This window comes from Lotus japonicus, chromosome 1 (assembly GCF_012489685.1).
Source record: "Lotus japonicus ecotype B-129 chromosome 1, LjGifu_v1.2".
NCBI classification, from domain to species: domain Eukaryota; kingdom Viridiplantae; phylum Streptophyta; class Magnoliopsida; order Fabales; family Fabaceae; genus Lotus; species Lotus japonicus.
Window position 1 is genome coordinate 91,120,613 of NC_080041.1, and position 24,484 is coordinate 91,145,096.

The window sequence follows — 24,484 nt, forward strand, 5'->3', positions numbered from 1 at the left end:
ATTTATGTAATTCATAAGTAACCCGTGCCAATTTTACTCCAATTGTTATTTCTTGTTTTTTTTATCACAAACACCCTAAGCAATATCGTTACTTAATGGGGGAAAATTTAAGTAACTTTCATTGCGGCTATGCAACAGTAAAGAACCGGTGTTGTGGATGCTATTAATTAAGGAGTTGTCTAAATGACTCATGATAAAGTTTGGGTTAATTAAATAACCCATCATCCAATCACATTGGAGATAAATGAGTTGGAAATAAATTAATAAATAAAATATGGAAATTTCAACTCACCTATCTCCAATGTGATTGGATAATGGGTTATTTAACCCAAACTTTATCATAGGTCATTTAAACAACCTCATTAATTAAATAACACAACGAAAAAACTAAACCATGAAACATTTTCTCAAAGAAAAATGGCTTTCTAGAATGGTTCAAGTGTTATATACTTAATTCTCCTTAAATAAGGTATCGAGTTTGAGTATGGAAAAAAAAATTCGCTGAGAGTTAACTCCCCAAGGATATAAATGTTCACGCCTCAAACTCAAGGTGAAGCATAGATGCAATGACACCATTTCACAAAACACTCTAAGCAATCGTTGCTTAATGGGAAAAAGTTTAAGTAACGATCTTGTGGCCAAGCAATAGGGTAAGGAACCTGCATTGTGAATGCTATTAAACTACACAAAATAAAAAACTGAAACCATAAAATATTTTCTCAAACTATATAGAAGTAGGATAGTTTCACCTTTCTAAAATTGTTTAAGTGTTACATTGTTGATTTCCCTTAAATAAGTATGTTCGAGTATGATAAAAAGCTTCGCTGAGAGAGTTAATCCCCTGGGGGTATGGATGTTCACACCTCGAACTGGCCCTCAAAGTGGAGGACAGAACCACCAGATGTTACTTTATTAAGTCTTTAAATTTCATTTTAAACATATGTGATTGAGTTTTCTTCAATAAAAAAATTTAATAATTATCTAATATTTGAGTTGGAAGATCACCCTTTCCTAAAATAGTACTCTATATCATCAACAAAGTACCTTGCTTGGATTGTTCTACATCAACTAACTTCACGACATAAAGTATTTTATTGTAGATGCTATCAAACAACATAAAATGAAAAACATAGATGATGAAATATTTTTTCAAACCAAAGAAGAATGAAAATTTCAGCTTTTAAAATGGTTTGAGTGTTACATATACTAGATTCACCTTAAATGAGGTATCATGTCCGAGTATGAAAATAATTCACCGAAGGAATTAACTCCTTAGGATATGGATGTTCACGCCTCGAACCAGAGGGGAGGATAGATGTAATAACACTATTTCACCTCTCCATGCTTGGACTGCCATAGGTTCCTGGTGATATTCCTCTGTCCATTTCTGCATATATTTTCAACAAGCTAGAGACAACCTCTGCCATGTTTGGTCTCCTTGCAGGTTCTTCCATCAAGCATGCTAGGCTCACTCTAACTAGCTGAACACCACACACTTTCCCACTATTCCCAATGAGGCGAGGATCAATGAACAAACCAAGTTTCTCTTCTGCATCATCATCATCTTTATCAATCAGATTAACCATCATTGCTGAAAGCATCACTTCTTTCCCATCTTGCTCAATAATAGAAGCTTTACCTGTGACCAATTCCAACAGCACCACTCCAAAAGCATACACATCCATTTTGGAAGTGACTAGCCCTGCCCCCAAATACTCTGGTGCCATATAACCCCTGGTTCCCACAACATGTGAAGTGTGAGAACCAGATGTTACATCCTTCTCTGATTCTTTAGCAAGATTAAAATTTGCTATTTTTGCCCTCAGATCTTTGTTTAGCAGAATGTTGTCAGTGCTAATATCCTTGTGCACATAGCAAGGCTCTGTGAAATTGAGAAGATAATCAAGTCCATTTGCAATATCCAGAGCAATCTGAACCCTCTTTACCCAGCTTTTGTGCTCTGTGGACATGGATTTCCCAAGCCATTCTCTTAAAGAGCCATTTTCCATGTACTCAAAAACAAGATAGAAGAAGCCATCGTTTTCACAGTAACCTTTGAGGTTTATCACGTTGAAATGATTGATTTTCCCCAGCAAATTCACTTCCTTGTAAGCATCTGAATTCATTCTCTTGATAGCCAAGGTGAGATTGCCTTTTTTAGACTCAGAACCAAACATGCCACGAAAAACAGAGCCTTTTACTCTGTTTTTTGAACTGAAATTCTCTGTCGCTTCCTTGATTTCCTCGAACTTGTACACTTTGGAGAGAAGCTCAATACATGCAATCTCGTCACGAAGATCTTCTGAAGAATCTGGCACGGTTTTACCTTTTGCGCCTCGCTTAAAGAACCTTGCTCTTCTTCTCTTTCTGAGTAGAAAAAGAGTAACTAGAATGAAACAGAGAACAAGCATGAAGCTCCCTGTGGTGGCTACTGCAACGACAAGTTTCAATCTATTTGTGCTTTTTCCAATGGAAACAAGAGAAGGTGAAGTGGGTGGTTGATCTTCATGAACTATGGTCAATGAATTGGTGGGATCAGTTGGCAAAGGAATCAGAACAGTTGTGAATGGATACAGAATTTCAGTTTCAGAGGAAAAACCATTGGCATCAACTAGACTATCTGCAGAAAGATTGAACCGTTGTGCAAGATAAGAAATATTATCACCCCAATTCACTGGGTAAGTGAGTAAATACTTGACGCCATTCATGATTTGATTCCTTGTTGGACAAGCACACTTGAGTGGCACTTTGAGTTCCATGCCAGGAAGCAGATCAAGCACCCCATAAGGATTTGCATGCATGAGAGAATCACAAGTGGACAACCCCTGATAGGTGTTGTTAGCAACTGTGAAATACGTTGGTTTTTGTGGTAAAACATATTTGGTTTCAGCTTCATAGTAGTCTTTTGTTTGACAAGAACAGTTCACAGGAACAATTACTTCTTTACCAGTGGGAAAATTTGTGGCGGTGTTGATTCCGGCGAGTTCTTCTGCGTTTGATGAAGTGAGGTTGGAAATTGTGGCGGTGGTGGTGTAAGGAGGTTTGGATTTGAAAATGAGGAAGGCGATGCAGGACTTTTGGACGCCATTGCAGGTGTAGAGGAAATCTGTGGTGTCATTTTTACACCTCAGTATTGAATTCCCAGAGTAATTCTGATTTGCAGTTGCATTTGAGCATAGAAGAAAGCTTTGAGTGAGAACAATGAGAAGAAACATAGCAAGATCCATGCTGTGATTGTTTTTCTGATAATGAAATGGAACAAAAATTGTCTAGGATATTGAGTAATAGTTGCTAGATGTGAAAATGTCGTAGCATAATTAATGGAATATACCATGGATTAAGATTTTTAATTAAGTAATAACGCGTTGAGGAATTAGAAGGTGGGAAAAATGGAAGGTGATAACGTAGAGTTTTGCTGACCAGTTCGAACAAGGGTTGATAATATGTGATTTTTATTGCAGAAGAAAGCAAATGTCTTTCTCGCAACTTGGTTGTTCAGTTTGTTTTATAGATGGATGACATAACAGTGATGTGAACATGAAAGAATGACAATGATGATGAAGGGGAATCTGCAATTTTTTATGTAGGGAATGAATGTGGCCACCCACATGAAAGGTGGTGGTTCAGCTTAGGGTATTGAAAATTTGATTAGATGAGTTGAGCCGTTGAGGTACTGATTATAGAATTTCATGAAAGGAATCTGCAAGTAAATTCCGCATATACCATCCGTATAGACCCATCCAACAGACTTTTTTTTTATAAGCAGAAGCACCTTAGATTGACCAAAGTCCAAATGCAAATTGCTTTTTTCTAAGAAAAAAAGACTGATGGAATTTAAAAAAAAAAGGCAAACCCTCATTTACTCGGACCCCAATTAAACCTACGCATGGCAGCCGGGCGGGCGGCGCAAATTTTGCTCATCTCATTCTCGTCCCGGTTAAAGTCAGGACGAGTTCTGGGGTGGGTTTTATGAAGACGGTGATGAAAATATAATACTTTTCAACCTCATCCTCGTCATGTTATTATTTTTAAATTATTCACTTGATTATATTTTTAAATAAATAATGTAGAAAAAATATTTTGATGGATGAGATAGAAATGGCTCATCTCACTCTCACATAAAAAACACATCTTTTACTAGATATGGTCCCGTTGCAACATAAAAAGTCTTATATTTAACTTTTTTACTTATTAGGCAAGTTTGGGGCCGGGGTAGGTATTTTGACTCTTAAACTCATCATTGTGCCTACCTCTTCCCTGTTGAGGGTTGAAGTTCGGCTTTTTTCAAATCTCGATTAAAACAGACTTTCGTCATCAAAGTCGGGGTTGGAGGTACCCATAATTTCGAGTTTGATTGTCATGCCTTACAAAACCAAACAACAACTCCCATTCAATTTCAACCTCTCCCCATGGGGCTCGGAGATCTCTTGCTTTTTCCTAAGAAGTGAAATACCAAAATATAAATTAATCCTAACAATGTGAAGAGAAGCAAACTACTAATTGACAAAATATAAAAAGTAGGCAATGGCGATGTCTTTGAATAAATAAATAGCTGATGAATGATAATGACAGCCGCTGCAATTCATCATCTATTTTTCAATTGCATTAGAGGTAGCAGGCCCGTTGGCAAAGTGGCGATAACATCTTCTCCATTGCCCGGCCTCTTAAGCTTTTGCAAATTGGATAAGTCCCTTTTAAAGTAATTTAATTTGGGAAGTTTTTTTTTTATCTTGCGTCTTGCAGGTCCTGCCATTATTGTTATCTTCCATATCTCTTTCACTTCTTAGTCATGAACCAAGACCATGTGGGAGGCCTACTTTATTAGAGCATCCGCATCGGTAAGTATTTTAGAGTCGTTCTCAAACACTTTTCATGTTTTGAGTTGCTCTCACGGTTGAAGTTGAATGATTAATGCTGCACCTTGGCATTCCATAGTTGTTGCAAAGACTGAGCAACTCAAAGTAGTTAAAAAGAGAGATCAAATATTAATATTATAATCTAGTTAGAGTTTTTGAGTTAAAACGTACGGGTGCACATGGGTTGGGTTGAATGGATTTTGGTCAAAATAAAATCCGAACCGATCAAAATTGTATGAGTTGGGTTGGGTTGGATTTCACGAATTTCTTCTTCGAACCCGATCCAAACCAACCCGATGAAGTTCGGATTGGGTTGGATGGATTGATTGGGTCACTATATTAAAATAATAATATATCTGAAATATTAAAAAATCTTCCAAATATTATTATAAATTAAGAAAAAGTTATAAAAAATACTAAATATGTTATAATACTAAATAGCATGAAAATGACACAAAAAGTTATACCAAATAGCATGAAATCACATTAATGACATATAACCAAATATCATGAAAATATAAAACTTCATTACCAAATGACATGAAACAATCTAACATAAATAGTACCTAAAAAGTGAAAAGCAACACTAAATGTCATGTCATGACACTTAGAACTTAGATGTCTCCAACATGCCAAATAATATATATAGACATGTAACAAATAACTACAAACAAATACTCTAACTTCAAATATGACAAATAACTACAAATACTTAAGTCTCAAAGTTTCAAAAAGTCATCACTCCAACACTAGCACTTAAAGGATGAGTAAAATTATAAAAAAAATTATTATTATATGTATGGATTCTGAGTTGGGTTTGATGGATTTGAACTGAATCCGAAATTCGATCCGAACTTGGTTGGGTTGTAGTAAAATTCATCCGATTAACCCGATTACCCGATCCAACCCGCATTTTTTCAATTGGATCGGATTGGGTTGGACGGGTTCATTGGATCTACCCGGCCCATGTTCACCCCTATTAAAACGTGGGGTTTGATAGAGAAGCTTTTTAGAACTACAAGGTTGGAATAAAAATTTAGTAAGGTTGGAATAAAAATTTAGTAAAGTAAGTTAAAATAATATATGAAATGACATTATGAGAAATTGTGAAGAATGCTATAAAATTTAAAGGCTTAAAGGGTCAAATGGCCCCTTAAATTACAAAGGGAATCAGTTTCAGGACCTACATTTTTTTGTACATCAAATTGGGTCCCTAGAAGAATTTTTTTAATTCAATTAAGGTCAAATGTTGTCAGCCTTCAATTTTATCATAGTCAGCAATTCCACTTGACATTTTTAATTAGAAAAATTATAAAAAAATTATTTTTTAATTCCAACTCATTTATTTAAGCAGAAAAAAAATTAAAAAACTTAATAAAATCCCTAATTTAGGGATTAATTATATTAAGTATTTTATTTAAATTAGGGATTTTATTAAGTTTATTAGTTTTTTTTCTGCTTAAATAAATGAGTTGGAATTAAAAAATAATTTTTTATAATTTTTCTAATTAAAAAAATAAAAAATGTTACGTGGAATTGCTAACTATGACAAAATTGAAGGCTGACAACATTTGACCTTAATTGAATTAAAAAATTCTTCTAAGGACCCAATTTGATGTAAAAAAAAAATTAGATCCTGAAACTGATTCCCTTTGTAATTTCAGGGGCCATTTGACCCTTTAAGCCAAATTTAAATTAAAAACTCTAATAAATTGCTCGGAGACTTGAGGAAGCTAATGAGATGGTGACTTATTGGTCAACAAAAGAAGGACTAGGTTGGGAAGGTACACAATCCCATAAGTTTTGAGCCTAGAGTGTAAAATTAAGGAATTGGAAAGATTGAGGTACACTCTCCATTTTATGTTCCCTCCAATCTCTTCCATTAAAACCCTTCCATCCCCTCTTCTCTCCTCTAGTCCAAATACTAATATTAATTTTTTTTTCTTATAGTATCATTTCTTGTGCCCTGTCCGGAAAATGCAAAGAAAAAGAGTAGGATTTTTCTCCTTAGTTGAAATTAAGTAAGTAACTTAATGAAAGAAGCTAAGTAAAGTCTTACAGAGGACAGTAGGTAGGTCTAGGAGGCAATTTCCTTGCAATTGCAAGTAGTAAGTCTTGCCCCAATTGCAAGTTGCATTTACTTGGGAGTTGGTAATATCTCCAACCTCTTCTTCTATATAATCAATTAAACACACAACATCAACAGCACCTTCAATTCACATGTAGTAATTGTGAAGTGTGTTGCACAGTGCAATTACAAAGAACATATACCATGGTATTCTCGAACAAGAACATGTTCAAGTTAAGGTTTCCATGCTTACCTCGTCCCACTCCCAAATCACCACCACCTATTGACATTGTGCACAACGCAAAAAAACATGACGAGCTCAAAGAAGTTTTTGATTACTTGGATGTTGACAAAGATGGCAAAATTTCAAGCAAGGAACTAATGGATTACTTTGCTTCTGTTGGGGAATCCATGAATCACAAAGTGGCCAAGAGTGTGATTGTACAGTTTGATTCTGATGGTGATGAATTGCTTGATTTTGGGGACTTTGCGAGGCTCATGAAGCAAGAGGATAGTGGTGAGTTGGAAGATGTTCTGAAAAGTGCGTTTGAGATGTTTGAGGTTGAGAAAGGGTGTGGTTGCATTACGCCCAAAGGATTGCAGAGGATGTTGAGACAGTTAGGAGATGTTAAATCTCAGGATGACTGTGCTGCCATGATTCGTGCCTTCGATCTTGATGGCAATGGATTCCTTGATTTTCACGAATTTCAGCGGATGATGTCCCCTACTGCTTAGGTTCTTACCTTCCCCTTAAGCCAGATCCTAGTTGACAGGAGTGTTAACCTATTTTGTAAGCCACAGTATATACTTGTCCTTTCATGTGTAAACCTATATGTTGACAGCAAATGAATATACTCTCTTACATATCATTTTCACATATATTTTTTCATTTTCACATATATTTCTTTATATCTCTCTTTTCTATTTTATCACATCAATTACCATATCACTAATTTCACTTTTCTTTATTTTTATATCTATCTAAAGATGAAGATGTGTGTAAGCAACATTTCCAAACTTTAAAATTGTGCGACTATTTTTATTTTGTTTCGGGTTAAGAGAATACCGAACGTGAGTATAGGACATTGACAATGTGGTGAGGTTGTTCCATTAGATTGCTACTTGGGGAAGGGTCTTTTTCTTCTCATATATGATGATTAGATGGGTATTAGGTACCTAAAAATCACTCTGGTATTGATATTTAGTGAGCAAAGTTGAAGAGAAATATGAATTAGAGTTGAACGTGTACCTAAATGTCCTCTTAACGTGTATATATGCGAGGTTGTAACAAGCCTGAGGACAACTAATATGTAGAGGTGGCAATGAGGCGGAGCGGGGGCGAGGAGTGCTTCCCTGCTCCCTATTCTCACTTTTCTCGTTTGTCCTCATCCTCATCCCTCATCCTCACGGCAAGGTGAGTTTTTCTTTCATCCCTGTTCAACACCTCCCACAAAAATTCCCTAAGATCGAAGCCTAAATAGAGAAATACATGCGGGGATACTGATATCCAAGTGGAAATTGCCACACCTATGTATATAATCCTGACGTACAATAGATATTATTCAATAACAGTAAATATTATCTTTAATTAGAAATTTTTATTCTCATATGCGTAGTAGTTCGTCAATATTAGGCCAAAGTACTTAGCATATTATTTTATAACAATTACCTATCAGTTCGACTTCTGAGTGCTTGAGGCATTATGATGCTTGAAATGTCAAGATTTGGTAGCCTCTAGTAAAAAGGCAATGGGATGTTGGGCCTGGATTTTATCTCAAATATTAACACCTCATCTGAATTAGGAAGACGTGTCTTGTGAAGGTTGGCCGTTAACAAGTATCCTAAAGCTTTTCAATGGATGAGAGGTTTGAAGAGCCAGCTCCATCTACCATTCTCTATAGGTATGAAACTCACAACCATTCCTTCTCAAACTCATTGAGTTTGCCCATTGTAGGAAGGTGGCCTTCCATCTCGTATGTGATTATGAAGACAAATTTTGGTTGGAGGTTGAACATCAAGAACCACCTTCAAGTCTTGAACTATGTGGTCTCTTTAATCCTGAAAGGGCAAGAGAACATGCGGCACATGCCTGCGGAAACCTGTTGAACAAAGGGACATTAGTCCTTGCTTCATGTCATTGAAGTTGAGTAGAGACCAAACTTTGACTATTGTGAACATAGTAACACACCCATGTGGGATCAAATCCAAACATTGACTTGCATGGGCAAATGTCGCTCTCTCTGTTAATTGTTAAAACCTTTTTCTTATGACCTTAATTATGTAAGATTTTATCACTGTCGCATCTCACAAAGGATTCAGTCTAAACTGGTAGCCTCAATGTCCATGAAAGCATAATCACACGAAGAAATCAAGACTAATTTACTCAATTTTATGTGGTAATTAACATCAAATTAGTTACTAGGCTGGAAACTAAAGAAAAAGAAAAGGAACAAAAGAAAGAACAGAAAAGTAAAAAGAGGATCAAAAGAAATGGTCTATAACTCTATACAGAACTTTATTACTTTCTCATACCAAAGAATAGTTCATGAATTCACGCATCCACAATTCGGAGCTCTGTTCAATTGATATGCACATTTATTCAAAACGATCAATAATAACAGTTAAATTCACTGTCATTGCAAAATTCATAAATCTCACCCACCCTTCCCTTCAAATGTATCAATGAATCCACAGAAAGATCATCCCTTCTCCCTCCTTCCTCCACTCTTGTTCTTGTCTGTTCAATCTTCCCTCTTCTCTTCTGTTCCAATTAGAAAGCACCAGGGAGAAGCTAAAATTGCAGTATATAACTATATACTATATGCATTTGTATATGTCTATATGGATCCCAATCCCAAATACCAATTTCAAGTTAGTGTTTCTCAAGAATCCAGAGAAAATGGAGTCTTTAACAGATCATAGGGTGCCCAAAGTGCATCCAAAGGACAAGGCCTATTAGCATCCAACCTCACCCATGGCTTCCCTTTCCCACTCCAATGCAACAAACTCACCGGACCAGGGTGAAGATCTCTGCACAGACCACGAAAGTTATCACCTCCAAGACCATGCTGGTTCCACCTATGATCCACGGTTGCAATGTTCCCTGCAAACACAAGCAAAAACGGCGGCAGAGAACCCAGCTCGTAGATTCTCACTCTCTTCTGAAGCTCCATCCACTCCTCAATCTTCGTTGTGTAATCCCCACTTCGCCAACGCTCTAAATCAATCACCATCACCCCTGTATTGAAATAACAGGGTACTCTGTTTGCAAAAGTCAGAGACAGAGAAGGGTTGGACCAGAACGTTGGGGTGAAGTAGGAGGTGAAATTGGCATTGCAGTATTCAGGTGCTGCTAAAACAATGTTTTCCTTCAATGGTGTTGCAGCTAATTTCGCAATGTCATCGACGAGAATGAGGTCGGAGTCTAGGTACACCACGCGCCGGACACAAAGCGGTAGGAGGTTGGCCAAGTAGCTTCGCGCGTAGTTGAGAGGGCAATCGAGTGCGGAGCGGATGGAGGTGGAGATTAGGCCTGAGACGACCGTGTCGTCGAAGGTGTAGACATGGAATTTGAGGTAAGGGAATGAGGAGGAGATGGCGGCGCGTAGGAGGGACGCGCCGGAGGAGCAGACGAAGTGGAAGAAGGTGTTTTGAGGGCAGGAAGAGTGTTGGAGAACCGACAGGATCGCCGCCATGGATCCCCGGAGGTAGGTGGTGTCGAGGGTCATTGCAACGTGCACTGCTTCATCGGAGCATATGTACCTATCACTGTCGGTGTTGCTTTCTTCTTCCTCATTGGTGTCGGCAATAGTGGCGCAGTCTGGTGAGTTGTAGAATTCAGGGGCTTCTCTGAATTGATAGGTGATGTTTTTGGTAGCTTTTGCTGCATTACAAGAATTCAGGAGCAAAAAGAGTGACAGGATGAGCAAGAACAACACTAATGGCGGTTTTGGTCCTGGTTCAGATTGCATAGTTTGTGGCGGCTTCCCCTGTTTCTTCCTCTGTTTTTTTTACGGTTCTTCTTCCTTCTTCCTCTTCCTCTGTTTGAATTGACAAGAGAAGAGAGATCTATTATGTTATGATTGGAGATTGAGGTTTGAAACACGGTTTTGGGGTGATGAAAAGTAATAAAAAAAAGAAGATTTGGGGAGAAAGAGAGAACAAAAAATGAGTAGCTGGATGGGGATGCAGAGTGTGTCGGGGAGATATGCAAAGTCAAGAATATAAGGAGGGAATTTGGTGCGGTTCACATTGGAGTTGTCGTGCAAGGATGGTTTGATAGCGTTTTCAGGGTTTGGAAATTGGGTCCCTCACCAAAGTTCTCATCTTCCTCCATGTCTCCCCTTCATCACCATATGTATTATAGGAGAAAATCACATATGGAAAATGTTGATACAAACACAATAATGTAAGAGAGAGGAAGAGGAAAGAAAAGATATGTAATGTGATATTTGAATCTTTAGAAATCAGGATTGATGGCATAAAATTGAAAATCAATAAAATAGATGAGAAATTACATAAATAATTAGCAAATCAGATATTTATTTTACATATTTAGGATTACATATGAATAATGTTATTTTTTAAACCTATGAATAATGCTATTTAGTAGTGTTTTTAACACAATACTATGAGATATTATTGTGCATTTTTTGTATGATTTGTTCAAAGTACATAGTATCTTAATTTCCCAATTTTAGTAGATAATATATAGTTCTTTTATTATAAGAGGAAATGGGATAATATATCATTTTAGTTATACTCAGATTCTTCTTTATTTTTTAAGAGTGAAATAATGTTCAACAAAGATTTTAGGAGGGATTTAATGTACATGCACTCAAACTATTTTAGGAGTTTTTTTTTGTCTTTGTTTAAATCTCATAATTTATTTGCTTTTAGATATATAGACAGAAAATTATTAGATTTGAATTTCTTATCATCGGAACAATTATACATTTATTAGTTAAGACATTTGAACCATTCAATCAAAATCAATCAACTGATTTACCAAAAAAAAAAAATCAATCAACTCATATTTTATCACGTTCCTATAATAGGGGAGATAAACTTAAAATTTAATTAAGTTGAGCGATCTTGACCAAACGACTTAAATTTCTTGAATGCATCAATTTAAAGAATTCAAATTGGAAGCTTTGCCTCCCATAGTTTGCGCTTTGCATCATTATATTTATTGTTACATTAATTCAGAGCTAAACCGCGTTTAGAAGAAAAGAGGGGGGTCATACACTTCACTTTACAGGGTGCGTACCTTTGTAGTAGCTAGCATTATACTATTATGCCATGGAAGTGCGAACATTCCTGTAAAAAGAAATGAATATGAACGAACTTTTCTGAATATATAAATAACATTATTGCTTTTCAAAAACAAAAAGCTTTAAATAACATTATTGGTTGTAAATAACGTGCTTTGTCATAAGGTATTATTCTTTATATGTGAATAATGGATGTTAAAATTTTGATATTTTATTTTATTCAATGATCTGATTATTTGTTGCACTAACTCTAATGTTGTTTGTGTGAAGTCAAAAGAACATGGCTATTGTCCACACAAAAAAGGACATGGGTTTTCAGAAAGAACAAACAAATCAAATCAAAACATATTAATCAACTAAACATTTTTTAAAAACTCTCATCCAAACAAATTGAGTTATTTAAATAAAAAACAAAATGACATATTATTACTCACATTTTAATTACACATAACTAATTATGAGGTATAACGTGATGATTGATCAGTTCATCCCTTAATTATGAGATTGAGTATTCGATATGAGAATGAGGAAGCATATTTCAATATTAGTCATATCCCAAAGTAAAAGTCGTCAATTTCAAGTTTAATTTAGTCATTTTTCCTCAAATTAAGTAAATCTTCAGATATTTATAGCTTTTTTTATGGTATAGCTTTGATTTTCCATAGTAACCTTATGTAAAGTTTGGGTTTAATTATCATAATCCTACGTGGATCAATAATACTTAAGATAAGTGATAAAATACGAAATTTCAAGTCCACTGATCTCATTTGTCATTTGTCAACCTAGAATTATGGTGATTTAACTCAAACTTTGCTTAGAGTCATTTAAACAACTCTTTTTTCACAATTTAACTTGCATAAAAAAATTTATTTAAATTTTCCACAACGGGTTGCTCATTATCTACGTACTAAATGGTATGAGGTTAGTTAATGAGTTTTTTTCAATCCAAAGAGTTGGAAAATGAACTATCAATCATTAGCTTAAAAGATGAAGTGCTGACTTAATACGACTTAATACTTGAACGGATTAAAAAAATTGTATTTCAATGGGAAAGAAAATGTTGTCTAATAATTGCAATTTGAAATAGGAAACACTCAAAATTTCTACCATTAGATAGATTACAGATTAGGAATATCCATCGGAATTAAGATGACAAGTTCTGAAGGGTAGAGTAGAGGGAGTGCTTTGTGCTAAAGTGACTGAGACATAGGACTAGCAAAGAGTATCCGTGGTGGTGTTTCTTCGTATTCGCTGCTGCGTTTCTTCATAGCATCGCGTTGTGTTACGTGTTTTTTGGAATTAATCTAAGCAACACGCATTGAAAATTTGAATGTTGTTCATGGTTCATGGTCAAGGCATTCAATTTCTTTTTGTTTTTTCTTATTCTGGTAAACGTTGAACTATCACACCCTAATCTGAAAACTATGTCTCAGCAACCGAATCTTCCGTAAGCTTTCCCACGGAAGCATTGTTTATTAAGCAATTGAAATTGCAAACAATTTCACCAAACAAACAACGATGGCTAGCATGATGTGGTGTCATTTACTTTGATGTGGTTTCCTTCACTATTCCAATTCCAATGTGGTTATAAGAGTGAATGATAGCATGATGTTGTAATAACTGGTCTCATAGGTGTTGAGGAGCATGGTAATATCGACGATCAACTCACATTTGCGGAGAACTTGATTAAAACTTCAAATATAAATATGAAAAATAAATAAATAAGAAAGTCTCACATTTGATAAAAAAATGTTGGAAGCAAGATTAATTTCTATGCACCGACGGTGTAAATAAGTTTTACACCATCATTTAATCACATCCATTCATTTTTGTAGTTTACAATTAATTTTGAATTTAATAATATTAAAATAGAAAATGGAAGGGCTGTGATTGAATGATGGTGTAAAATTTATTTACACAGTCGGTGCATAGAAATTAATCTCATATAATATATAAGTAAAATAACTCATATAATAACTTAGAGTTATAGGTGAATAATGTGGTGTCATTCAGTAGTGTAATTTACTCTTTATCCAATGAGTTGTGTATAATAAATATATTTATATCTCCTTTCATGCTATAACAATGAGGAATGACCTCACAACATAATACTAGTATGAGTATAGTTACGATCCTGATTACCCTACAACGTCAAAGAAATCGTACACCCATACCTTAGGATTTGGGGTGAAATATATAATGTCATTTAACAATCACAATTGGTTGTCTTAAAATTAGACTTTAATTGGTTCAATGATTGATTTTGCTTTTAAATAATACGATTCAATTTAATATACAAAGTAAACTAAATATGTAATTGTAAGCGGTTATTATAAATTAAATATAAAATTACCTCAGTAACTATTGCACAAAATAGTATTTATATTTTTTTATTTTAAATTCTGAATTATGTAATATAACATATTCAAGTTTTAGAATTTTGTAACCAAAAAAGTGTTAGAAATCTTTGTTGATTGCTTTATTATTTTTTACATCCAATGAACGAAGGCCCAAAACCAAGAGCAATTAGTGGACAAGAACTATAAACTTTATTTTTTGTCTATGACAAGAACTATAACTAAAAAACAAAATCAAAAACCTTATTGTGCAGATGCCGTGTTTTGGGCCGGACCAAAGTGAATTTTAATTTGAGAAAAAGTTTCATTAAATACCCTACGTAACTACTTAATTGCAGCTGAGGTGTGTATGAAATCTGCAAAAGTCTCTCTTACCCATATTCCGGAGATGTTCATTTGACCCCATAAGTGTTGTTCTGTCCGTAATGGACTTCCTTGGTGGGCGCACAGTTTACTTTAGGGGCAGAGCCATTTGAGGTGCTTTATACGACAACCTCGTTCAAAATGATTTGATCTTTTGGCTCAGAAGTCATTTTAGTTTCTGTGGTATTTGGGTTTTAGGATGCTACTGTTTTTGGGTTTTGCATCATGTTTTTTATGCTGGATATGTCAGCTCGAGTGTGCATTCTTGTTCTTTCATTTTCTTATGTGTATGTGCATTGTAGTAACAACACTCATAGAGAGTTATTCTCACATTTTGTAAGTGTCATTTAACAAATCTTTTGGGATTTAATTTCATACACCTTTGGAAAAAAAATACCCTACCTAAACCTTTTCTTCTGAAATCAAATACCTTAACTAACCTTGATTTGTTAGAGTTACTTCTAATTATAATTGTTTATTTTAGGAGATTTCAATAAATAAGCATACACGCAACATGCAAATGGGAACTCATGCTTTTATTGTTTTTTTTTTTTAAAGAACATGCTTTTATTGTTAACATTATTACATTAGTTTTGGGCTTTTGGCAAAGGAAAATGGTTTTTTTAACTGACCTTTGACAAATCAAATTTGAGAGTTACTGAAAGTCTGGAAAAAGGAAAATGGGAGGGCAGTCAAATTTGAGAGTCTAGGTGCAACAAGGAAAATCAAATTTGGTCCCTGTTTTAATACTCATTGATAATTATGAGTTTGCTTCTTTGTGTTATCTTCTACTTTATAGTCTGGATGGGTGGTGTCTTCTTAAGATTATGCATTGACTAAAGAAATTCTGGAGTGTATCTGCTTTTGTTGGTTCTGAATAGAGTTTTGAGTGATCTGTAATAAAGGGACATGTACTCTTCCCTCTTGGTCTTATCTCTCACAGATAGCCTCCACCTTTCTATCCTTCTCTTTATTTTTTCATTTGTGTCTTGATCTGAGATAGCACTGGGACGTGATTTATTTTGTATTGGTGGTGGGTCTGCCACGTGATGATGTACCACATTGGGGTTGTTTCTTTTTTTCATACATTGTAATTGAGGTTTATGTACTTAGCATTGTTGTTGGAACTTGGGAAAGTGTGTTCCCAAGCTTTGTTTGTCTATCAATTCAATATTTGTGCTTAAAAAAGTCTATAAAATTGGAGAACGATTAAAGTCAAGTTGAATTATTGATAGAGATTTGTTTGACTTCAATATCAGTTCGAATTGAGCCAGGTTGAATTATTGATAGATGAGGTTTAATTAACTAACAATTTATGTTTTTTTTATTAAACTATGCTTCATTCCCTATAGTGCATTTGCAAGAAAGATAAAAAAAAATTCTTTTTTACTTTTGGCGCATTGCTTTCCTCTTCCATTAGCTTTGTTGATTTTTGTACATAAGCTATACAAGGAAAAATGTTCTTTCATAAGAAGAGCTTCTTGAAATTATCTAATACAATAAGTTGACTTATCTCTTTTAGTTCTTAAATTCTATTTTAGCAGTTTTAATTAATATATTCTTTTTTATTCTTTTTTTTTTGTCCTTTGGCCTGTTAGTGTATTGATTTGGGCTTCTGATTGGACCTTGTGTATCTGGTCTGTGGGCTTATTGTGAGAAAGCCCAAGTTCCATATTATGTAGTTATGGCTGTTAGGATTGTTGTTAGTTAATCAGCCAAGAGTGTTGTATTAATATGTGAAAAGTATACTGAATGAGATTAGAGTGGTGAATCAGCAAAACAGAAAGTTGTTAGTTTGTTAGAATTGTTTTCACTCTCACAATTGGTATCAGAGCTCCGTAAGGGGCCTGAACCAGAAACAGCAGTTTCATCAAGAACGGGAAGAAGACGACGATCATCAGAGGAGGCGAGCGATCGTTGCTTCATAGCAGACAAAGCGAGAGGTGATTGCAACCAGAGGAAGCAAAGGGGAGTTGCAGTCAGAAGGGAGAGAATCGACCATGGCAGATCGAGAAAATTCGAGTTTTCTTCAACCATCAATACCCAAATTTGATGGGTATTACGACCATTGGGCCATGCTTATGGAAAACCTGCTCAGATCAAAGGAGTACTGGAATCTGATTGAAAGTGGAGTCACCCCTCTTCCTCAAAATCCAACCCCAGAACAAGTCAAGGCACACGAAGAATCCAAGTTGAAGGATCTCAAGGCCAAGAATTACCTATTCCAAGCCATTGAGAGGAGCATCATGGACACGATTTTATGCAGAGATACAGCAAAGGATATTTGGGAATCCATGAAATTGAAGTGTCTTGGGTCCAACAAGGTGAAAAGGGCTCAACTTCAGACTCTAAGGCGCGAATTCGAGGTTCTTGGAATGAAGGAAGGAGAAGCAGTCAACGACTACTTCGCAAGAACCATGGTAATTGCTAACAAGATGAAGATTAATGGTGAGGCAGTTACAGAAACAATGATAGTGGAGAAAATCTTGAGGTCTATGACCGAAAGATTCAACTATGTTGTTTGTTCCATTGAGGAATCAAACAATGTGAGTACCCTCACGGTTGATCAACTGCAGAGCAGCCTCTTGGTTCACGAACAAAGAATGAAGGGGTACAAAGAAGATGAACAAGCTCTGAAGGTTTCAAACTCTGGTTCTGGGTCCAATGCCGGCAGATTCGGAGGACGAGGCAGAGGAGGAAGGACTGGGAGAAGTGGTTGAGGCAGAGAAAGAGGTTCTTTCAACAAAGAAACTGTGGAATGCTATAAGTGTCACAAGTTGGGTCACTTCCAATACGAATGTCCAAAGTGGGAAGAAAGTGCAAATTATGCAGAGATGAATGATGATGAAGAGGAATTATTACTCATGGCACACTCAGAACTAAAGGGAGAATCTGCAGAAAATAAGGAGGAACTATTACTCATGGCACACTCAGAATTGAAGGGAGAATCTGCAGAAAAGAAGGTATGGTTCTTAGATTCTGGCTGTAGCAATCACATGTATGGTGTTAGGGAATGGTTCTCTGAATTAGATGAGGGGTTCTCTACAACTGTGAAACTAGGAGATGACTCCAAGATGCTTGTAAAAGGAAAAGGGGATATAAAGTTGCAGATTGGTGGGTTGAATCAGATTGTTACTGGAGTATACTTCATACCAGAGTTGAAGAACAATTTGCTGAGTGTTGGACAGTTACAAGAGAAAGAGTTGAAAGTGGTGTTTCAAAGAAATTGGTGCAGAGTTTATCATCCTGAGAAAGGTCTCATCATGCAGTCCAAGATGTCTTCCAACAAAATGTTTGCAATTTTGGTAAATGTTCTTTCTCCCTCCTGTTACAAAGCAACTAGTGATGACATAACCGATCTATGGCATAGAAGATATGGTCATTTAGGGTTGAATGGTCTTAGAATTTTGGCTCAGAAGTCCATGGTTAAGGGACTGCCTATGCTGGAGCCTTCAGGGAATGTGTGTGGAGATTGCCTCAAGGGAAAGCAACACAGGGATCCATTCCCACAGAAGAGCACTTGGAGGGCCCAAAGGAGACTTCAACTGATTCATTCTGATATATGTGGTCCCATTCAACCAGAGTCCAATAGCAAAAAGAGGTACTTCATCACTTTTATTGATGACTTTTGCAGAAAAACATGGGTTTATTTTCTGTCTGAGAAATCTTCTGCATTAGACACATTTAAGAGATTCAAAGCTATTGTAGAAAAGGAGTCAGGTGAAATGATTGAATGTCTAAGAACTGATAGGGGAGGGGAGTTTACCTCAACTGACTTTGATCAGTTCTGTGGTCAGAATGGGATTAAAAGACAATTAACTGCCTCTTACACCCCACAACAGAATGGAGTAGCAGAGAGGAAAAACAGAACTCTTATGAACATGGTTAGATGTATGTTAGCTGAAAAAGAAGTGCCAAAAGAGTTCTGGCCTGAGGCAGTAAATTGGGCTGTGTATGTACAAAATAGAAGTCCTACAGTAGCCTTAAAGGATATGACTCCAGAGGAAGGATGGAAAGGGGTAAAGCCTTCAGTTCATTTCTTCAGGATGTTTGGATGCACTGGATATGTCCATATTCCTGAGAATCAAAGGAAGAAGCTTGATAATAGAAGCACCAAGTGTGTCCTGCTTGGAGTAAGTGAGGAGTCAAAAGCATATAGACTCCTTGATCCTCTTACTAAGAAGATTATTACAAGCAGAGATGTAGTATTCGATGAGTCAGAAAAATGGAACTGGAATAAGGGAAAGGAGAGAGAGGTAGATGTGGTTGACCTTGGAGACGAGGATAGGGGAACCACTCATGATAATGTCACTCACCAGGATCAGCAGAATCAAGCAGACTCCACTCATGATAATGTCATTCACCAAGATCAACAGAATCAAGCAGACTCCTTAACTTCTCCAGCATCTGATGATAGAGAGTTAGATGGAGCACCAAATGTCACTGAGAGGTCAGAAAGTTCAGTGACAAGGGATGAGAGGGGAAAAAGAAACATTAAGTCAACCTAACTGGATGAAGGAGTTTGTTACAGGTGATGAGCTAGATACTGAGGACTTTAATTTCTCTGTGTTTACTCCCTCACAAGATCCTATGTCTTTTCAAGAAGCAGTAAGAGATATAAAATGGAGAAGGGCTATGGATAAGGAAATGGAGTCAATTGAGAAAAACAATACTTGGCAACTTGTTACCTTACCTGCTGAAGCTAGAAGCATTGGAGTTAAGTGGGTCTTCAAGACTAAGTATAATGAAAAAGGGGAGATTGAGAAACACAAGGCTAGACTTGTGGCAAAGGGGTATGTTCAGCAGCAGGGGATTGATTTTACTGAGGTCTTTGCTCCTGTGGCTAGGTGGGATACCATTAGAGAAATTTTAGCTCTTGCTGCTATAAGAAGATGGGAAGTGTATCAACTTGATGTTAAGAGTGCTTTTCTTCATGGTGAATTGAGTGAGACAGTCTATGTTGATCAACCATTGGGATATCATAAGAAGGGTGAGGAATCTAAGGTTTATAAGCTCAAGAAGGCTCTTTATGGGCTAAGACAGGCTCCTAGAGCTTGGTACAGCAAGATAGAGTCTTACTTTCAGAGGGAAAACTTTGTCAAATGTCCATCTGAGCACACACTCTTTGTCAAATGTGATAAGGATGGGATGATTCTGATCGTTAGCCTTTATGTTGATGATCTCATATTCACTGGAAATAGTGTGACAATGTTTGAGGCTTTCAAACAATCTATGAAAGGAGAATTTGACATGAGTGATCTTGGTAAAATGAGTTACTTCCTTGGTGTGGAGGTTGTGCAGAACTCAGCTGGTATTTTTATCAGTCAAGGGAAGTATGCTAAGGAGATTCTGGACAGGTTTGGCATGCAGAACAGTAATCCTGTTAGCAATCCAATGGTACCTGGGAGCAAACTAACTAAGAGAGGAGGAGGACTTGAGGTTGATGCCACTCAGTACAAGCAGATGGTAGGAAGCTTGATGTATATTACTGCCACTAGACCTGACCTCATGTATGTTGTTTGTCTAGTGAGTAGATTTATGGAGAAGCCTACTGAGCATTATCTTCAAGCAGTGAAAAGAATCTTCAGATATCTGTGTGGTACCACTGACTGGGGCATATTTTACAGCAAGGAAGGATTAGAGGAACTTGTTGCATTTACTGATAGTGACTATGCAGGGGATATTGATGACAGAAGGAGCACCTCAGGCTATGTTTTCCTCCTTGGAACTGGTTCAATTGCCTGGGCCTCGAAGAAACAATCAGTGGTAAGCCTTTCTACCACTGAAGCTGAGTTTATTGCAGCTTCCTTATGTGCATGTCAGTGCATTTGGTTAAGGAGGATCCTTGAAAGACTTGGTTTACCTCAAAGCAAGGGTTCAAGGATTTTTTGAGATAGCAGCTCAGCCATAAAATTGTCAAAGAATCCTGTTATGCATGGTAGGAGTAAGCACATTGATGTGCGCTACCATTTCTTGAGAGATTTAGTCCAAGCTGAGACGATTGAGTTGGTTCACTGCAGTACAGATGAGCAAAGATCAGATATCATGACTAAGCCACTCAAGGTGGATACTTTTGTGAGACTAAGAAGAGAATTGGGCATGTGCAGTATTAATCAGATATGCTGAAGTACATGTAGATTTGAATAAGTATAGTATAGTTTTAGTAAACTGAATTGCTGTCAGCAAGTTCAGTTTAAGGGAGGGTGTTAGTGTATTGATTTGGGCTTCTGATTGGACCTTGTGTATCTGGTCTGTGGGCTTATTGTGAGAAAGCCCAAGTTCCATATTATGTAGTTATGGCTGTTAGGATTGTTGTTAGTTAATCAGCCAAGAGTGTTGTATTAATATGTGAAAAGTATACTGAATGAGATTAGAGTGGTTAATCAGCAAAACAGAAAGTTGTTAGTTTGTTAGAATTGTTTTGTTGTTAGTTTGTTAGAATTGTTTTCACTCTCACATGGCCACCGGTTTCTACGGGGGAAAGGGGCTCCGTGTGACTAATCTGACTCGGGATATTGTAGTGATGTTCGTGACCACAAAGATATTATTTTTCACCTTAGAGGGGATCAAACCCAAGCCTAGGTGAACTTTTTTATTCTTTTAAAAGGTTTAATCTTTAATATATGTTTTAATAATAAGGTCATAAGGTTTTATGTATAACTGAAAGAATAATGGGGCGAATTTGTATTGTGTTCTCTTCTATGAATGAATAGTGACATAAATACTATCTACATACATTATGTATTTTGTTGAGTATCATATACTTCTTAAATAGAAATGAAACAAATATTAACAAAAGAGATAAAGAAAACAAAATCTGAACAATATAGTTGCAATGTGCACTTTAATATAACGTCATCACTAAAATTTCGAAAAAAAAAATTAGAAGTGGGTTTTGATTAAAAACAAATGTAGTTGGACAATAAACAATTGACAAAATCACTATATTTGAATTCGAAGACAAACACTATTTCAGGTTGAGCTCTTCTTTCCGAGATCCGTCTTCACTCATGGTCAGTTATATGTATCTCTATCTAGAGTACGCTAAAAAAAGATCTTAAACTTTGTATACTGGATGAGTCGGGCAAACAACAAACCAGTGCGGTAAATGTAGTGTTTAAGAAATTTTTTTGTAATGTTTGATGTATACAACACAATTCATTTATTTATTCCATTTTTTTCTTCATATATTCTTACACGGTTAACTTATACACGATCGACTTATTTATAATTTAAAAACTACATATATATGAAAACCAATTTATTTATTACAAAATTTCAACATAAAATTTAGTGCGGCGCACGGGTTATCGTACTAGTATCTATCAAAAATTTGAAAAGATTCCACATTATTTGAAATCTATGGAGACAACATGCTTTTATTGTTTTTTTTTTAATGACATGCTTTTATTGTTGACATTATTACATTAGCTTTATAGTATTAGCTTCCTTGAGAGGTGTGTACTTCTTCCTTTTCAACATTTTTTTTCCTTTTCCAACATTTTTTTAAATAGATATTGATTAAGAAAAAAAACAGACGCAAAGGCCAATACATCAGTCTCAAGCAACGAGAGAGCCTCATCAAGAGCTTGCTCAAGTCAAATAAAATTACACACAGAAAAGGAAAACTTAGCCAAATAATATGGTACACAGTTACTATATTTATGAACAAATTAAAAGAAAAACAAAAAACATCAAAATTATAAACTAAATAACGGTAGTCATAAACAATCATAGGAAAATAAGAACCACAATTAGAATGTTGTTTCCAAGCCTAAAAAAGGTTGAAAACAATCAGTCTCAAAGAGAACTCTGCAAAACCCAAATTCTGAAACCAATAACAAGGACCATCTAAATATAAGTGTGTAATCAATCACCGAGGAAAGGGCCTCAATAGTAGCAGCCTAAACATCACCAATCCACCATGGAAGTCACAGACAGCACACCCGAAGCCTTCCAAGCTCACTTTTGAAACTGACGCATCAAAGTTGAGTTTGAAAACTCCTCTGCAAGGATGCCACCAATGCTCATGGGACGCTGGCTCAGGAGGAGAAACAGGTGACTACAACACCACAAAAGAAGGACACAACGACGCAGTGTCGCTGAAGCACAGAGTTCAGCTGCGTTGAATCCTTACGAAAGAGCAAACTGTTCCTAGCCTTCCAAATACAATAAAAAATATATTTTCTATTCTAATATTTCTTCGGGTGTGAGTGTGATCGAATAAGATTTGAAAAAAAAGTTTTCCTATCATCTTACCTCTTTTTTCCTTGTTTTGGTTGTGCACCCATCCTTGACTTGTTTAGGGTAGACCATTATTTCACAGCTGCAAACTTTCAAGATTAACTCATAGATCATAAGAGCATCTCCAATGCTAATTCTTAGAGCAACTCCAACGCTGGTTTCTTAACCAGGTTGGAGGTGCTAAGAAACCAAGGGCCAGTTTCTTACTCATTGGAGTAGGGTTCCTTACGGTTCCTTAGCTAAGGAAAAGTGGGCAGAGTTGCTTCTGCAAGCAACTCTGCTTTATCAGTTCCTTAATTAAAATATCATACTTTCTCTCACATTCACTTCCAACAGATTTCAGAGGGAAGAAATAGTAGAAACAGATTGCATGAACTACCTACAATTTTATTCAAACAATAAAAATAGAAAATAATTACAAAGCTTCAGAAGATTAAATTTTTACAAAGAAAAATGAAAAAAAAAATTACAGAAACTGAAGGGTGTAAGGAAATCTTGATCTGGTTGTTTTTCTCCAATCTGGTGGCGGTGGCGAAGGGTGGCGCTTGAGGAAGGCTTGCATGTCTCCGATCCAGTGCTTGAGGGGCGATTTGGGTCCAGATTGAAGCTTTGGTGGCGGCTGGGGTAAGTTTTGGTTGCGGTGGTGGGTGTTTGGTGGCGGTGAGGAGGCGGTGAGGTGGGTTTGGTGGTGGGTCAGTGGCGGTGAGGTGGTTTTGGTTGTGGTTGTGGGTGTTTGGTGGCGGAGAGGTGGGTTTTGTTTGAGGTTGTGGGTGTTTGGTGGCGGTGAGGTGGGTTTGGTGGCGGTGACTTGGGTTTGGTGGCGGGGCTGGAAGAAGAGAAGAGGAGAGGAAGAAGAGAAGAGGAAGAAGAAAGGGGAAACGGCTAGGGTTTGAGTGAGGGAGGGATAAGGAAGTATATATAGTGGGTGACCGGCTGAGCCGGTCATCCCACCGTTATGGACCGGTCCAGACCGCTTTTGACCGGCTGGACTCGATTTTCTGCCCGTTTGGGTTTTTTTTTTTTGAATTAACCGGTTATTTTGAGTAAATTGGGTGAAGTTGAATTGGGCCTTTTTTTCACAATTTGAGTAAATTGAAGTAAATTGGGCTTTTTTTTAATTAAATTATTTTTAAGTTGAAGTATTTATTTAATATTAAATTTTAAATCTAAATTGGGTGAAAGTAAATATTATTAATTTATGTTGTGTGGTGGAACATGGGTGGGACCCTTCAAATAGTAATTTAAGAAACCATGGGTTGGAGCAAAATCTGGTTCAGTTCCTTAGGAGTTCCTTAAGTCTGATGTGGCAGTACGGACCCACAA

The 24,484-nt window shown here is 36.4% G+C and overlaps 3 protein-coding genes across 3 annotated transcripts; 1 reads left to right on the forward strand and 2 right to left on the reverse strand.

The window, feature by feature from the left end:
- Positions 1-1,069: 1,069 nt before the first annotated feature.
- LOC130727710 (lysM domain receptor-like kinase 4) lies at positions 1,070-3,382 on the reverse strand. The gene has a single exon (XM_057578935.1). It carries the CDS (start codon positions 3,225-3,227, stop codon positions 1,332-1,334), a length of 1,896 nt encoding a protein of 631 aa, XP_057434918.1. The 5' UTR covers positions 3,228-3,382; the 3' UTR covers positions 1,070-1,331.
- A 3,636-nt stretch (positions 3,383-7,018) lies between these two features.
- Positions 7,019-7,801, forward strand: LOC130727711 (probable calcium-binding protein CML41). Its single transcript, XM_057578936.1, has one exon. It carries the CDS (start codon positions 7,129-7,131, stop codon positions 7,657-7,659), a length of 531 nt encoding a protein of 176 aa, XP_057434919.1. The 5' UTR covers positions 7,019-7,128; the 3' UTR covers positions 7,660-7,801.
- A 1,614-nt stretch (positions 7,802-9,415) lies between these two features.
- LOC130727712 (probable galacturonosyltransferase-like 1) lies at positions 9,416-11,261 on the reverse strand. The gene has a single exon (XM_057578937.1). The coding sequence runs from the start codon at positions 10,893-10,895 to the stop codon at positions 9,807-9,809; it is 1,089 nt and encodes a 362-aa protein (XP_057434920.1). The 5' UTR covers positions 10,896-11,261; the 3' UTR covers positions 9,416-9,806.
- Between the last annotated feature and the right edge of the window lie 13,223 nt (positions 11,262-24,484).

Coding starts and splice junctions, on each gene's coding strand:
- LOC130727710 (XM_057578935.1), bottom strand. CDS start 3,227: ATGGATCTTGCTATGTTTCTTCTCATTGTTCTCACTCAAAGCTTTCTT.
- LOC130727711 (XM_057578936.1), top strand. CDS start 7,129: ATGGTATTCTCGAACAAGAACATGTTCAAGTTAAGGTTTCCATGCTTA.
- LOC130727712 (XM_057578937.1), bottom strand. CDS start 10,895: ATGCAATCTGAACCAGGACCAAAACCGCCATTAGTGTTGTTCTTGCTC.